The following is a 14,905-nucleotide window of genomic DNA, read 5'->3' on the forward strand; positions in this document are numbered from 1 at the left end:
AGCGTTCTACTACAAACCGTATAAAAAGTACGACGACAAATAACTACAGCTGGAACCAGGTAACACTGTTATGGCTTTATTTCAAAAACAAAGTTGCACATTTAAAAGAATTCAAAAGTAACTGATCACACTATATACATACTGCCATAAAAGAGTATCTCAAATAACACAAATCCCCCTATGCAAATATAAAAACCCCACCCTTATAGATTTCCAAAGAAAAAAGAAAATTAAACATCGAATCTGAAGGCTGGCATAATGAGTCTAAAACATTTTTTCCTTCCAAGATGCATTAAAATGGCTTACATGTTACAACATAAGTTAGATTTGTTTTTTTTGGTATATGTATATATTTATATATGTATATATCGATAGATCTCACACCAGGCCTAAGATGGATTTAAATAAGCATACAGCAGCCATGCATCTGTGTGCCAACACCAGTAGAACTAAAAGTCTGCCCTGGCCTTTAGTACAACTCCCCCCCTAAACAAATGCACTAACATGAAAGGGGTAATCCGATGTTCGATGATTTAACAGAAAGACTGCATTACTGTGATCTTCAGAGACAAGCAATGACTGCTAAATCTAGCTCTGCCACCCAGTGGTCATTCTGTAGTATAGCATTGGCTTATATCATGATAGGGAGTCAAGACTCCATTTATATTGAATGGGGGGGGTTTACACCACAAGCAGAGGAAGGGAGCCATCCGATTACATATATATTATATAGGAGTCTCCAAGGGTAATTTAGATAAAACAATGAGAACTTTGCAAACAAAAAGCTAATCCTGCCTCAAGTCTAATGACTTGCAAGCTAAGCCTTGAGACAAGAAAACGGGCCTGTTGGTTCAGATTTCCATTTTCCCGCAGAAACAAGGCGAATCACCAATGTGCGAATTGTGCTTTCTCTGGAAAGTATGTAGCAAACTGCAAATTAAAATTCTCATCTCTACAATCCAATCATTAGCAAATTGTACAGCTAAATATCCAAATGATACTAATGCACAGGGTCAGGGTCCTGGACCCATCTGTTTAAAGCCAGCCATAGAAGAATCAGATCTCAGCCAGTTCAACAGGGACTGGCCAAGATTCGATCCCTGTATGGGCAGGCCGGTTGTACTGGTCCAATTAACTTCAGTACAAACAGCCTGTCGGATTATTATTTTTTGCATGCGATTACCGTTGGTGGCTAAAGTCACCAGCAATGATCATTGCGCTCTGCTGGCCGAGAAACAATCCGATGGCAGAACAAAACAGCGCTGGGGGGGGGGGATATAATATTGGGGGAGCCATTTAGCATTAACGTATGGCTTGCTTTACCTATGAGTACAAAGTTAACCTTTTGATCACCCCTGATGTTTAAGCCCTTCCCAGCCAGTGGCAACCCTGTTAACTTGTTTAAAAGAGAAGTTCACCCTCGGGAAAATGTTACACCCTGTTTAGGTTATAACATGTTTCTAATACAGCAGTATGGGGATAAGTTCCCCATACTAGCGGTCAGTTTTTAAAAATTTGCGCAGCTCCGGCCGCACGGCTCTGTATGAATGAACTACAAGCCCGGACATCCTTTGCAGCTGTCTGCTTGTAGTTCTCAACTACCATGGTTGCTGTGGCGCATCATGGTAGATAATGGATTCTCCCAGTCAGGCACACTGATACTCAAACCAATCTGTGAGGAGACCTGCATGGCAGCAGTAATCTGTTGATTGCTGGCGCAGTGCTTCACAGGCTCCAAAAAAGAGAAGAAAGAATTTTTTTGCAGGAAAAATAAAAATATGCACTATATATTATTCCCCAAAAAGTGAACATATTCTTTAAACCGACAGCCAGCACTTCCATGTGTAACATCCCCATCACTTATGCAGAAGGGGCTGCTGTAAAACATGGGCTGTCCTGGATTCTACAGCAGCCAGGAGTGTGTGAATCTGACAAGTCACCCGTCTGCTTTCAGCTGAAATCAATTTGACAGATGACTGATCACTTCAAACCCGACTGTGGTGTAGATTCATTTTTTTTTTTTAAACACAAAGATTGTCTTTTATACACAAAATATAAATATCATGCAACATACATTTGGAACTAACACCATTTTCTGCTTCAGAAAATATGCTTGGGGTTTTAATTAACCTTCAGGTCCAATTTTTTTTTTTTTACGCGTGTGCAAATAAAACAAAAAGCTTTTGCAGCAAAAAGGGGGTTTGCGCCTTTAACAAAGCTTTAGGCAACTGGCTAAATGCTTTGAAAGGTATTGATGTACACACTACTCTTATGCAGGAGGAAGAACTTAATGATGAGCTCCAGTCGAGCCATCTACAAAAACTGTAACTGCTGATTTATAATAGACACTTGCCTGTCGCAGGATCCAGGGTTGTGCTCACCCAAAGGGGGCGCCAGGGACTGTTGGGGGGGGGGGGGGGGGGGAGGCCTTAAAGCGGAACTTGCACTTTAAGAGTACAGAAAGACTTGGACAAGAATGATCAATCCCATATATAAATGGCTATGGCTGGGTCAATGTGCAAAAAAAATTGCGGAGATTGTCTAAACCACAGAATTTCTGAAACTACAGTATATGGCGTAAATATTTGAAGACCCCACACGGCATTGCAACATAAATATAGGTGGCAGTCTTATACGGCAAAGAGATAGCATGGCAAGACATGACTGAAGAACCCTTAAGGCATGGGTCTTCAAACTACGGCCCTCCAGTTCAGGAACTACAATTCCCATCATGCCTAGTCATATCTGAATGCCAGTGTGTTACAATGCCTCATGGGATGTGCAGTTCTAAAACAGCTGGAGGGCTGTAGTTTGAAGACCCATGCTTTAGAAGCTAGAGCTATTGAGGAACACAGACCTGTTTGTGCAGCTGCTGGGAAGGGCCTACAGTAACATACATGGGCATCATCAACTTACAAGTGCCATTACCTAGAACCAGGAATTACCCACCACTGAAAAGTGAAATGCAAGTGGCCATCGGTAAATCGCCCTTCGTACACCACCCTTTGGAAGGTGCCGAGATGAAATCATAGCACAGTCCAATCACCACAGACCATGCGTGTCAGCTTTACACAATCCACCTGTGTAAGACCCCCTTTCACAATGGGGCTGCGTGTGTTAGCGGTAAATCGCTGCTCGTTTTAGAGACGCTTTACTGCCATTTAAATCGGCACTTAACCCCAAAGAAGAGGTTAAAAACTTGCGTTTGTGGCGCTTCAGAAGCACTGCCCATTCAATGCAATGGGCAGGGATGTTTTGGGAGCACTGTATACACCACTCCAAAACTGCCCCAAAGAGGCTGCTTGCAGGAATTTTCTTAACGCCCTGCAAACACACCGCCCCATTGCAATGAATGGGAGGCAATTTTCAGGCCTTTTTTCCTAGCGCTAAAATGCCTGAAAACTGCCTCAGTGTGAAAGAGGGTCTTAGAGATGAACAGGATCTGCGACTCATTACCCCAATCCACTTTGTTAACCTTGTTGTAGCATTTGACCACTTTTGCGATTTCAAATTAAACCGATTGATGGTAAAAGCTTGCTTAATGCCATTGTTTTCTCTACTTTATATTAACAAACTTTGCACAGGGAGCCATGATCGTCTTAAAAATCCACGATTTGTGTTTAATAGTCATACTGATTAACCTCTTCATTCCCCAAGGAGCCTGCTACACCACTGGGACTTCAAAAAGGCAGTGCAAAAAAAGGAAATTCTGAAGGATATTTATTCTATGGGAGGAGAACTAATAAAAAGGATCCCAATTGTCTTAACTGGAATGATAAAAAGGGCACAAAAATTGTAAAACCACACTTTTTTTTTCCTATAAAAAGTTACATGTTAAATTCTGTAGGGACATCTATTTTACAGGTACAGACATACACATCTGCATCATTATCGCTCTATCATCATCATCAACCCCGGGGGCTCAGAAAGACTGGTCCATCCACATACAGAGCTTCAATCCTCGTCTTCATCGCCTTCATCTTCTGCTTCCCGCTTTCTCTTCTCACCCTTTTCCAAGGCTTCCTCTTCTGGGAAAGAAACCACAAGGATTAGAAATACATTTCAGAAGTCACACGATTTACACAAAGCGTGAAGAAATCTGCCTCGTCTCTTGGCAGGGATTTTTTTTTGTGGATTTTCAGCACCTGCGGTAATTGTTTTTCTTGAAGCTTAACTCAGCAGAAATGTTTTACCAATCCAGCACCGGAAGATTTGGCTGCTCAATGACCAGGCCATTTTTTTGGCGATACGTCGCTTTAACTGACAGTTGCATGGTCATGCGAAGCTGTACCCAAACAAAATTTACGTCCTCCCCCCAAATAGCTTTCTTTTGGTGGCATTTGATCACCTTTGAGGTTTTTTTTGCGCTATAACACAAAAGCGTAAAATAAGCGTATATATCGATTCGCGCAAAAGTTATAGCATCTACAAAATAGGGGCTTTATGGCATTTATTTTTTACTAGTAACGGCGGCGATCTGTGATTTTTATCAGGACTGCAATATTGTGGCGGACACTTGACACATTTTTGGGATCAGTGACAATTATACAGCGAACAGTGCTATAAATGTGCCGATTACTGTAAAAATCGCTGGCATAAAAAGGGGTTAACACTAGGGGCGATCAAGGGGTCAACTGTGCTTCCTAGGTGTGTTCTAACTAGGAGACAGATCGGTGTTCATACATTGTTGAATAGCCGAGCCAAACTGCCGCAGTGAAAACGCGGCGGCTGGTCGCCGCAGATGAACGACGTCTGTTCCCCCCAGGCGGTTAAGGCCCCACCCCCGTATTGCGTAGGCCCGCACAAGTTACGGGGTTTCCGAAAGAAGCCGAACATGGAGAGCGCAGGCGCCGTATAGAGCCGACTCGCATCTCTGCATGTTCGGCTTCTTTCGGAAACCCTGCACCTCGTGCGCGCCTATGCAATACGGGGAGCGGGGCCTTATCCGCCGGGTGGAACAGACGTCAGTCATCTGGCGACATCCCAGATGACAATCCCCCTAGGCATAGAAACGCCTACACCCGCGGGGAGAAGATTGAAAAGATGGATTACAAGGTACGTAAAGAATAAAATTAATAAAAATTGCGGACTATACTTGTTACGAATGTAAGGAAGTTGGTCAGATATACATGTTATTGGGGTGAACCTCCACTTTAAAACCTTTGTGATGCGTTCAAACATGTTGTGTTAAGAAAACTTTGCAGGGGTTTTTCACCTTCCTCTGGATCAACTGTGGGTATAGGATTGTGCATATGAGATTGTACGATTTTTGGTTTAACTAGATGGACTGGTGTCTTTCAAACCAACTATGTAAAACATGAATTTGAATGGGCTTCACAGAGCACTAAAAACAAGTCTATGTAATTTAAAGGCAGCGCATAGTAGTGCATTAGATTAGGCAATGGCAGTGCGCTGGTGACATTAAATTAGCCTTGTACACACGATCAGATCTTCCAATGAGAATTGTGTGATAGCAGGCTGATGTTGGAAAATCTGACCTTTTGTATGCTCCATCAGACAATTGTAGTCGGATTTTCCGCCAATAAAATGTTGGATAGTAGGTTTTGAAAATGTTACAATAAATGTGTCGTCTAATTATCTGATCGTGTGTACAGAAGTCCTTTGGGAAAAAAATCCAATGTACAAACACGCATGCTCACCATAAAACATTAGCATAAGTTGCCCAAAGAGTGGAGCTAAAGAGCTGAAAATAAACATGTAGTTTCATGTTTGTTGGCTGACAATTCTTTGCAAGACAAGTTTATGGCCAACGCCCTACAGACAAAAGTCCTACGCGTTGTCCAATGGAAATCCGAGGCTTAACCTCTTCCATACAGGGCAGTTATACACCCTTCCATACCAGGCCTATTCTGGCACTTCTCTCCTACATGTACAAATCATCATTTTTTTGCTAGAAAATTACGCAAAACCCCCAAACATTATGTATGTTTTTTTAGCAGACACCCTAGGGAATAAAACGACGGTCATTGAAACCTTTTATCTTGCACGGTATTTGCGCAATAATTTTTCAAACGCCTTTTTTTTGGAAAAAAATTGTTTCATGAATTAAAAAAATTAAACAGTAAAGTTAGCCCAATTTTTTTGTAAAATAGGAAAGATGTTACACCGAGTAAATAGATACCTAACATGTCACGCTTTAAAATTGAGCACACTCATGGAATGGCGCCAAACTTCGGTACTTAAAAATCTCCATAGGCAACGATTTGAAAATTTTTACAGGTTACCAGTTTAGATTTACAGAGGAGATCTAGTGTTAGAATTGTTGCTGGCACTCTAACGCACGCGGCGATACCTCACATATGTGGTTTAAACGGCGTTTACATATGTCGGCGGGACTTGCGTGTGCGTTCGCTTGCTTCTGCGCGCAAGCTACCGGGGACAGGGGCGTTAAAAAAGAATATATTATATATATATATATATATATATATATATATATATATATATATATATATATATATATATATATATATATATATATATATATATATATATATATATATATATATATATATATATATATATATATATATATATATATATTTCTTTTTTTACACTTTTTATTTATTTTTGATCACTTTTATTCCTATTACAAGGAATGTAAACATCCCTTGTAATAGGAATGTGTGTGACAGGTACTCTTTATGGAGAGATGCAGGATCAATAAGACCCCACATCTCTCCTCCAGGCTGGAAAGCATGAAATCAGTGAAAAAAAATTCACCGATCTCATGCTTGCTGTTGCTTAGCAGCCGCGGCTTTGTTTACTTACGGGGACCCGGGCGTGACGTCATCACATCGCGCCCGGGTCCTCCAATGGTCATAGAGATGACTGGTGACCATCTGGTCACCAGTCATCTCTATGCTTCCTGCGAGCGCCGGACGATTCGTTCTCCAGGCCCCCGATGGCACGGGAGAGCCCGGAGAAGCACCGGATGGCGGCGGGAGGGGGGGGGGTATGTCCCCTCCCGCCGCCTGTAAGAACGATCTAGCGGCGGAACCGCCGCTATGATCGTTCTTACGTTGTGCAGAATCGCCGGCACAAGAGAAGGATATCTGAATGATGCCTCTAGCTGCAGGCATCATTCAGATATCCCCCCCACAAAGCCCAGGACGTCATATGACGTCCACTGAACGGCAGAGGTTCTTTGTGGACGTCATTTTACTATGGGCCGGTAGGGAAGTGGTTAAGAATGGCGCTGCAAAACTAACAAGCGACATATGTCCCTGCAGCACAAAGTCGGGCACCTTCAATTAATGAATGAGTTTTCTTCTTGGCCTATTTTTGCAAAGCTGCAGCGACCGATAAATTCTTACTGGAATGCAGCATTTCCAGGGCTCATCTTAGATTACATCCTGAAGGACTAGTGGTCACTTTCTCACAACGTTGTCACTTTTAGTGGGTAGGAGCGAGGCATCTCAGACTGGCAGTCAGTTCTGCCCACAGAATGCACAATTTGATGGACAGGCCAGGAAACTTTGGGTCTGTGCCACCCATCGTTACATCTTATAGCCACAAACTGCCTACATACACAACCATTGGATGCACAATTCCCAACGCATTGGGGGAAATGGTCTCAAATAGTGGCAGCAACCATCCATTAGATTGTAAGCTCTTCTGAGCAGGGCCCTCTTGTATTTTATTGTATTGTATCCCTTTTATATTGTAAAGTGCTGCGTAAACTGTTGGTGCTATATAAATCCTGTATAATAACAGATGGGATGTTGGTACTTTCGACCCCCCCCCCCCCCCACCATATACGGACCAGAAATAGCTGGCTTGTGTCATACACAGATGTCAAATATGTTGAAAGGAAAAAAATAAATAAAAATAAAAATTTATCAAACTTTACAAATGTTGTAAAAATGCACATTTTTTAGGCTTATGTTCACAACGCATCAAATGTGATTTTCATGCAGTTTGGAGTTAAATTCTATTGCGATTGTAATAATTTATTGAGCACCACCCCCCCCCCCCCTTTAACCGTATACATGTGAACAGTCTTGAAAAAAAAATAAAAAATAAAGTTTTCACTTGACATGTGAATCGTTTTCAGGAATGCATCTGTACTGGAACAGGTTTGCATCAGTGTGAACCAGGGTTTAATGTAGGAAACAGACTGAAACTGTCCAGAAAAACAGCTTTCAACTAGTTTTTACATTCAAATAAAAACCCAACTTATTTAAAGGAGTTGTAAAAGAAAAAAAAAATGTTACCTAAAATTAATGTCTGCAAGGTAGACAGACAGAATAGTGTAATGATTCTGTTAAAATGAATACCTATTAAATTCCTTCATCTACATCACCTCCGGCGTTCTAGTTTGTTCTCTCATTCACTTCCTGGTTTGCGGCGTTCGTTCATGTAAGAACTACATTTCCCAGTATGAATTGCAGCACGCCCAGCAATTCACACATCCTTGAAGTCTCCAACACGTAGAGAGCGTCCTGCCGCACAGATGCAGTTCCCAGGAGGGGGCGAGCATGTCACTGACCACCGCAGTAAACCCTCCCATTAGGGTGGTCAGTAAAACCAGACAAGCAGGAAGTGAACAGAACAAAGAAGAAATAGAGCAACTTCTGAGCAAAAACGAACAATGAGGAAGTGAAAAGAGGAATGTCTGCAGGTAAAGGATGCTTATTATGAAAAAATGTTTTCCTTTACAACCCCTTTAACAGTTTGCCTACCAGACACTTCCACCCCCTTCCTGTACAGGCCAATTTTCAGCGCTGTCACACTTTGAATGACAATTGTGCCATTGTGCAATACTGTACTCAAAAAAATTTGTATAATTTTTCTTTTGGCTGTATCAACACTGGGTTGTTTTTTGCAAAAACGAAAAAAAAAAAAATAAAAAAAAGTGGTTAAAAAACCCACCACACATTCATAGTTTGTTATAAAATTTTGCAAACATGCCATTTTTTTTTTTAATGTGCGCTGAGACAGCATTGATGGGCGCTGATAGTCGGCACTGAAAAAAGTGAAATTCAGCGCCAAACAAAATATAAAAAAACTTAAAATTACAAAAAGCTGCTCCTCATATACAATACTGATTGCAATAGTTGAAAAGATAGGTAATTTATTAGTTTATCACTTGTGGTCTAGCGCCCTCTACCTATCTTTTCATCGATAGTTGGCACTGCACTGATAATCAGGACACGGATATTTATCAGTGTCGATATCCCTTTAACACAAGCCATTATAAGCGCTATTCTCTCCTCACTGTCAGCAGGAGGAAAGAAACGCCAATAACCTGCTTTTGTTTACATCTGTGATCAGCTGTCATTGGACACAGCTGATCACCTGGGTAAAGGGCTGTTATTATTGGCCCTTTACCCCGATCAGCTGAGTCTGAAGGACTCTGCAATCATGAAAGAACATCTATGTAAGCCTGCGATGTTGCCGTCTTTCAGCTACATGGGTGGAAAGCAGTTAACGATTTGTTACAGAGTTGCATTAAATTTGTGTCTTAAATCTGGAGCTCAGCTATAAAGCCATCACGGTGCTCCAAAATACTGACCCTTTCCTTACAGTTAAAAAGTCAGGCATTTTAAAATAACTGCACATTGAACTACCAGATAAAGATCCCATCAAAGCTGTAATCCAGTGTACCTACAGTACACTGATGTCCACAGGTGAGCCCTGGGCTTACAAATGCATTGCTGGTGACTAGGTTTGGACTTTTAGTGTTGAATGAATACAATCTGTTAAAAAAAAAAAAAATCTGCTGCATCCTACCAAAGTCCAACTGTCCTCATGGTTTTGTGTTGCCAAATCTCCCCCCTCTCCTCCATATTATACCATGCTGGAATACATTACCCTATACAAGACTGGCAAGTTCCCTACCACTAGGTCAAATAGGAAATATCAAGGGTTTAATTTCATACCTTCTATCTCCTCGTCGTCTTCTCCGTCAGCACCAACATAATCATCGTCATCCTCTTCATCCTAGGGAAAATGGGAAAAATAAATATGGTTTAAGAGAACTGGCTTTATGAGTCTCCAACTAAAAAAAAAAAGTTTCCCCAACTTCCCTTTTTACAGAATAGTCTCATTAGAAGAGATCGTCTCTCTGCAAGCAGTGAGTCTGTCATGGGACAGGTGTACATGGGTACCTGCAGGCAAGCCAAACTCCGGCTTGGACTACGTGTAGCTCAATGACAGTAGAGCGAGAAGCCTTCCTGCTATTCATTGAACATCGTGAGCTGCAATCACCCACATAGAATTATACACATTCCATTTTCCTGGCCAAACTACTAAGCAAAAAACACTCAACTCAAGGGTTATTTTAAACTTTTACACAATTATTATTTTTTTTTATTGGGTTTTCAAAAAGTTCAAGTATAAACACGTTTGACAATGGTACACTCAATGTAAACGACAGTTTACACCCACCAATATAGTATAAGGCACATGAATCCTGTTCACAAGATGTTGTACAGGTCGTCTCTAAAAGACTATTTTAAAGCCCAAATTCCCATTTTACAATTCACCCAACACAGATCCGGAATGCTGCAGACAATAGAGCCACAAAAGGACATGAAGCTCTCTACAGCATGCCCTTTCCAGCCCAGGGCAGTTGTATGAGGTGCCTACAGGGGGAAGTCCTTGATGGCCTGGGCTTACAAGTTCAGCATCAGTGAACCAGAAAGAGGAACACTGCTGGACCACAGAGGACGTGTAATGAAGCACTGAAATGTGGAGAGCTGTATGGCAATTTCAACCAAAACAGGCTGTACCAACACACAGCTGATTTGTCCAAGCAGTGCAAGTCTAACTGCTGTATGAAGAGAATATCTAGCCTGTCAAATCAGCCAAAGAACTTAGAAGAGACAAGTATTCAGACACCCAGAATGAGGCACCGTGCGTTTTTTGAAAAGTCCTTGGGTCCCATAGAAGTCGTTTAACTACGTGCCGACATTAAGGCATTTTATTCACTGGACCGCCTGCAAGATTTAGGCGGGATATCCTGGACGAAAACCTTCTCCAGAGTGCTCAGGACCTCAGACTGGGCCGAAGGTTTACCTTCCAACAAGACAATGACCCCAAGCACACAGCTAAAATAACTAAGGAGTGGCTTTACAACAACTCCGTGACGGTTCTTGAATGGCCCAGCCAGAGCCCTGACTTAAACCCAATTGAGCATTTCTGGAGAGACCTAAAAATGTCTGTCCACCAACGTTTACCATCCAACCTGACAGAACTGGAGAGGATCTGCAAGGAGGAATGGCAGAGGATCCCCAAATCCAGGTGTGAAAAACTTGTTGCATCTTTCCCAAAAAGACCCATGGCTGTATTAGATCAAAAGGGGCTTCTACTAAATACTTAGAAAAGGGTCTGAATACTTAGGACCATGTGATATTTCAGATTCTTTTTTTTAAATCTGCAAAAATGTCAATTCTCTGTTTTTCTGTCAATATGGGGTGCTGTGTGTACATTGAGGGAAAAAAAAATAACTTAAAATGATTTTAGCAAATGGCTGCAATATAACAAAGAGTGAAAAATGTAAGGGGGTCTGAATACTTTACATACATATATATATATATATATATATATATATATATATATATATATATATATATATATATATATATATATATATATATATATATATATATATATATATATATATATATATATATATATATATATATATATATTTTTTTTTTTATTACACACACACGAAACCTCGGTTTGCGAGTAACGCGGTTAATTGAGCATTTTGCTATACAAGCAATTTCTTAAATCATGACTCGGTTTGAGAGTGTTGTCTCACAAAACTAGCAGGATTCAAGCCTCTGCGATGTGCAGTACTGCATTTGGCCAGAAGTGCGGGGGCTCCAGCGACACTCTGAGCCGTTCGGAAATACTCCCAGTGCAGCCGAATTGAGTATTTCCACGCTAATAAAACTGCTATAGGGAAGTTGTCATGCGGTTAATTTTCGGCTTACTAGAAAACCAACAACTGGTTCCTGGTGAATTATAACAGATCAGACTGTCTTATGTATAAAGAGTAGGAGGATGGGTGCTGTATACATAGATGGAGGGGGGGGGGGGGTGACGACTTACATGTATCTCCTCTTTCAATAAATACGATAGCCCAACTTCCTCTTCCTCCTCCCCCAAGTCTGATTCACCCTCCTCTTCGTCTTCCTCCTCATCATCCTCTGCTGGAGGGCCGGCCTCATCCTCTGAATCTTCAGGATATTCCTCTTCTTCACAACAAAAAAAGGACAAAGTATTAAAGTACTCAGCCGAAACAATGCATTGCTGAACAGTCTACTCATTTCCCGATTCATCCCAACTTATGTCATACAGTGTGCATGTATGGCACATTACCAGGATGCATTAGAATGCACTTTGTACTTGTGCAACTTCATGGGGGGGGGGGGTGCAGCTCTATACTTTCCTAATCTGGAATCTCACACTACACAATAGGACGGTTTATATTCTGCCAGGCATAATTTTACAAGATTACAGCCCAGTAAGGATTTACAAACATGTTTAGGGTTAAATCAAAATGATTCACCTGATACAATGTGAAATTTGGAAATTCATGCCCCTGCAGACAATACCAGTCCAGGACAAGCCATATGAGCGGGCATCCCTACATCTAGAGGACCCTTGTGTGTGACCCTCATACTGATTAGTCCATAAGGCTTTCAACATCAGCTTTGGCTCCAACCTGCAGCAACTAAATCAGAACCTTCACATCACAAAAGACAGGCTGGCCTGACAGTTCTAGCACAGGGACAAACGTGTGTTTCCCTTATGCTGTGTGTAACCCTTCAAATCTGAAACCTGGGCCTGCGGTAATAAAGCCTGTGCAAAGTATTCCAGACTACGAGTGTGAAACATACCGTCATCTTCCTCCTCTTCAGAGTCTGGGGCCTCATTATCTTCCTGGTCGAAGCCGTCCAAGTATGTGATTTGTGGAAGTTTACAAAATATTTTGTCTCTGTAATCTTCTAGGTTGGTGAGCTCACAATTAAAGAGGTCCAAACTCTTCAGATTTTTTAAATTTGTCTGCAAAGAAGAAAAAAAGCCTTGTTCAGAAACTAAATGTTTACAAGTGCAATAAATCCAATAAAATGCTACATTAACCCCAACTAGTGTAGTGGATTTACAAATTTTCTCATAACCACTAACATCTGTTAAAATTAGTTTAAATTCAAAAAGTACACACAATGGATATAAAAAGTCTACACACCCCTATTAAAAATGTCAGGTTTCTGTGATGTAAAAATGACAAATCATTTCAGAACTTTTCCACCTTTAACCACTTAAGACCCGAACCATTATGCAGGTAAGGGACCTGGCAAGTTTTTGCGATTCGGCACTGCGCCACTTTAACTGACAATTGCGCCGTCGTGCGATGTGGCTCCCAAACAAAACTGGCGTCCTTTTTTTCCCCCACAAATGGAGCTTTTTGGTGGTATTTGATCACCTCTGCGGTTTTCATTTTTTGCGCTATAAACAAAAATAGAGCGACAATTTTGAAAAAAAAAAAAAAAAAAAAAAAAAGAAGAATATTTACTATAAATAGCCCCCCCCCCCCCCCAAAAAAAAAAAAAAAAAAACACACTAAAACATTTCTCAGTTTAGGCCGATACGTAGTGTACCTATTTCTGTAAAAAAAAAAAAAATTGCAATAAGCGTTTATCGATTGGTTTGCGCATTATAGCGTTTACAAAATAGGGGATAGTTTTATGGCAGGACTGCCGTCACGCAGCCCCGGCCAATTACAGAGCAGGAGTCGGCAGTCCCGGAAGGAAGAGGGGCAAGAAGATGGACGCAGCCTGCACAGGGGACAGCGCTGGATTCATTTGCAGGCAAGTGTCACATAATGCCCACCAGGGTTTACTTCCACTTTAAAGGTGGAAAAAGTTCTAAAAATGATCTGTCTCATTTTTTTACATCACAGAAAACTGACATTTCAACAGGGGTGTGTAGACTTTATATCCACTATGTGGTGACCCTTACAACATTGCCACACTGATGACAGATCAAATACAATTTAGTAGTTTTGGTGTATACAAACCCAACCAACAGTTTGCTCTTTTCTCTCATCAGTTTTCACAAAAATGCGGTGTCGTCAGCCTACAGCAAGCAATTAGGAGCGCATTTCTTGCACATTAACCAGTATTTTTGTACTTGCAAAGTATTTAAAATGACAATGCTAGTTGTATTTTAAAGAACACACACTGACAGATGAAAAGTCTCAGCACAAAATGAAATCACTTGTGGGGATATAACAAAAAAAAAACAAAAAACACAAATGGGACAATAAAACATGATGTACTTACAAGAGCTTCCACTGTGCTCAGATCCTTGATCTTGTTACCACTTAAGTTGAGATAAGTGAGGTTAGAACACCTTTCTGCTAACACCTCCAGGCCTCCTGAGATACTGTTGTCACTGAGCTCCAACTAAAAGACAGAAAAACACTTGTTATTTTATGTTTGAGCTGCCTCTAAACTCAGTCATGTAAAGCATGGATTACACAATTTTACAAACCAGAATTCAACAGTAAGAGCTTGTGCCTAGCCATCTGTAGAAGGGATGAACGGTAGGATTTTTCCAAAATGTTCAATGTACCTTTCACACATGCAGATCCCGGGAGGACCAGTTTCTGGACATCCACGTGCTCAGTGGGCATCGCTCTGTTGATCCCCGCTGAGCCGGCCGAAGACTAGACCGTCTGCACAGTGTGCTGATGGGCTAGGATGAAAAATGGACCCCCCAGAGTCATGACCATCTCACCATTTAGCCTACAGCAGGCTGGCACCTAACTTTAGTTGTCAATGGAAAGAAAATAATTCCCCCAGAGGAAACAGACAGCCACTTCTATTGAAATCGGATTGTCCTCACTGAAGTCCAACTCTTTGTC

At 41.3% G+C, this 14,905-nt stretch overlaps 1 protein-coding gene across 2 annotated transcripts in view; it reads right to left on the minus strand.

Moving 5' to 3' along the window:
* Window positions 1–3,470: 3,470 nt before the first annotated feature.
* ANP32E (acidic nuclear phosphoprotein 32 family member E) overlaps window positions 3,471–14,905 on the minus strand; it is a 30,051-nt gene continuing 18,616 nt past the window's right edge. Inside the window, exons 3-7 of one of the 2 annotated variants that reach the window (XM_040332957.1) lie at window positions 14,322–14,444; window positions 12,876–13,041; window positions 12,085–12,230; window positions 9,903–9,963; window positions 3,471–4,025 (exon numbers count right to left, since the gene is read on the minus strand). In XM_040332957.1, the coding sequence (XP_040188891.1) occupies window positions 3,955–4,025; window positions 9,903–9,963; window positions 12,085–12,230; window positions 12,876–13,041; window positions 14,322–14,444 (567 nt within the window). In that variant the 3' untranslated portion in view covers window positions 3,471–3,954. Of the gene's footprint in view, window positions 4,029–9,902; window positions 9,964–12,084; window positions 12,231–12,875; window positions 13,042–14,321; window positions 14,445–14,905 lie in introns of both variants that reach the window. The other variant, XM_040332956.1, reaches the window with a different exon arrangement.

The sequence above is a fragment of the Rana temporaria genome, chromosome 13 (assembly GCF_905171775.1).
Source record: "Rana temporaria chromosome 13, aRanTem1.1, whole genome shotgun sequence".
In the NCBI taxonomy this organism is placed as follows: Eukaryota; Metazoa; Chordata; class Amphibia; order Anura; family Ranidae; genus Rana; species Rana temporaria.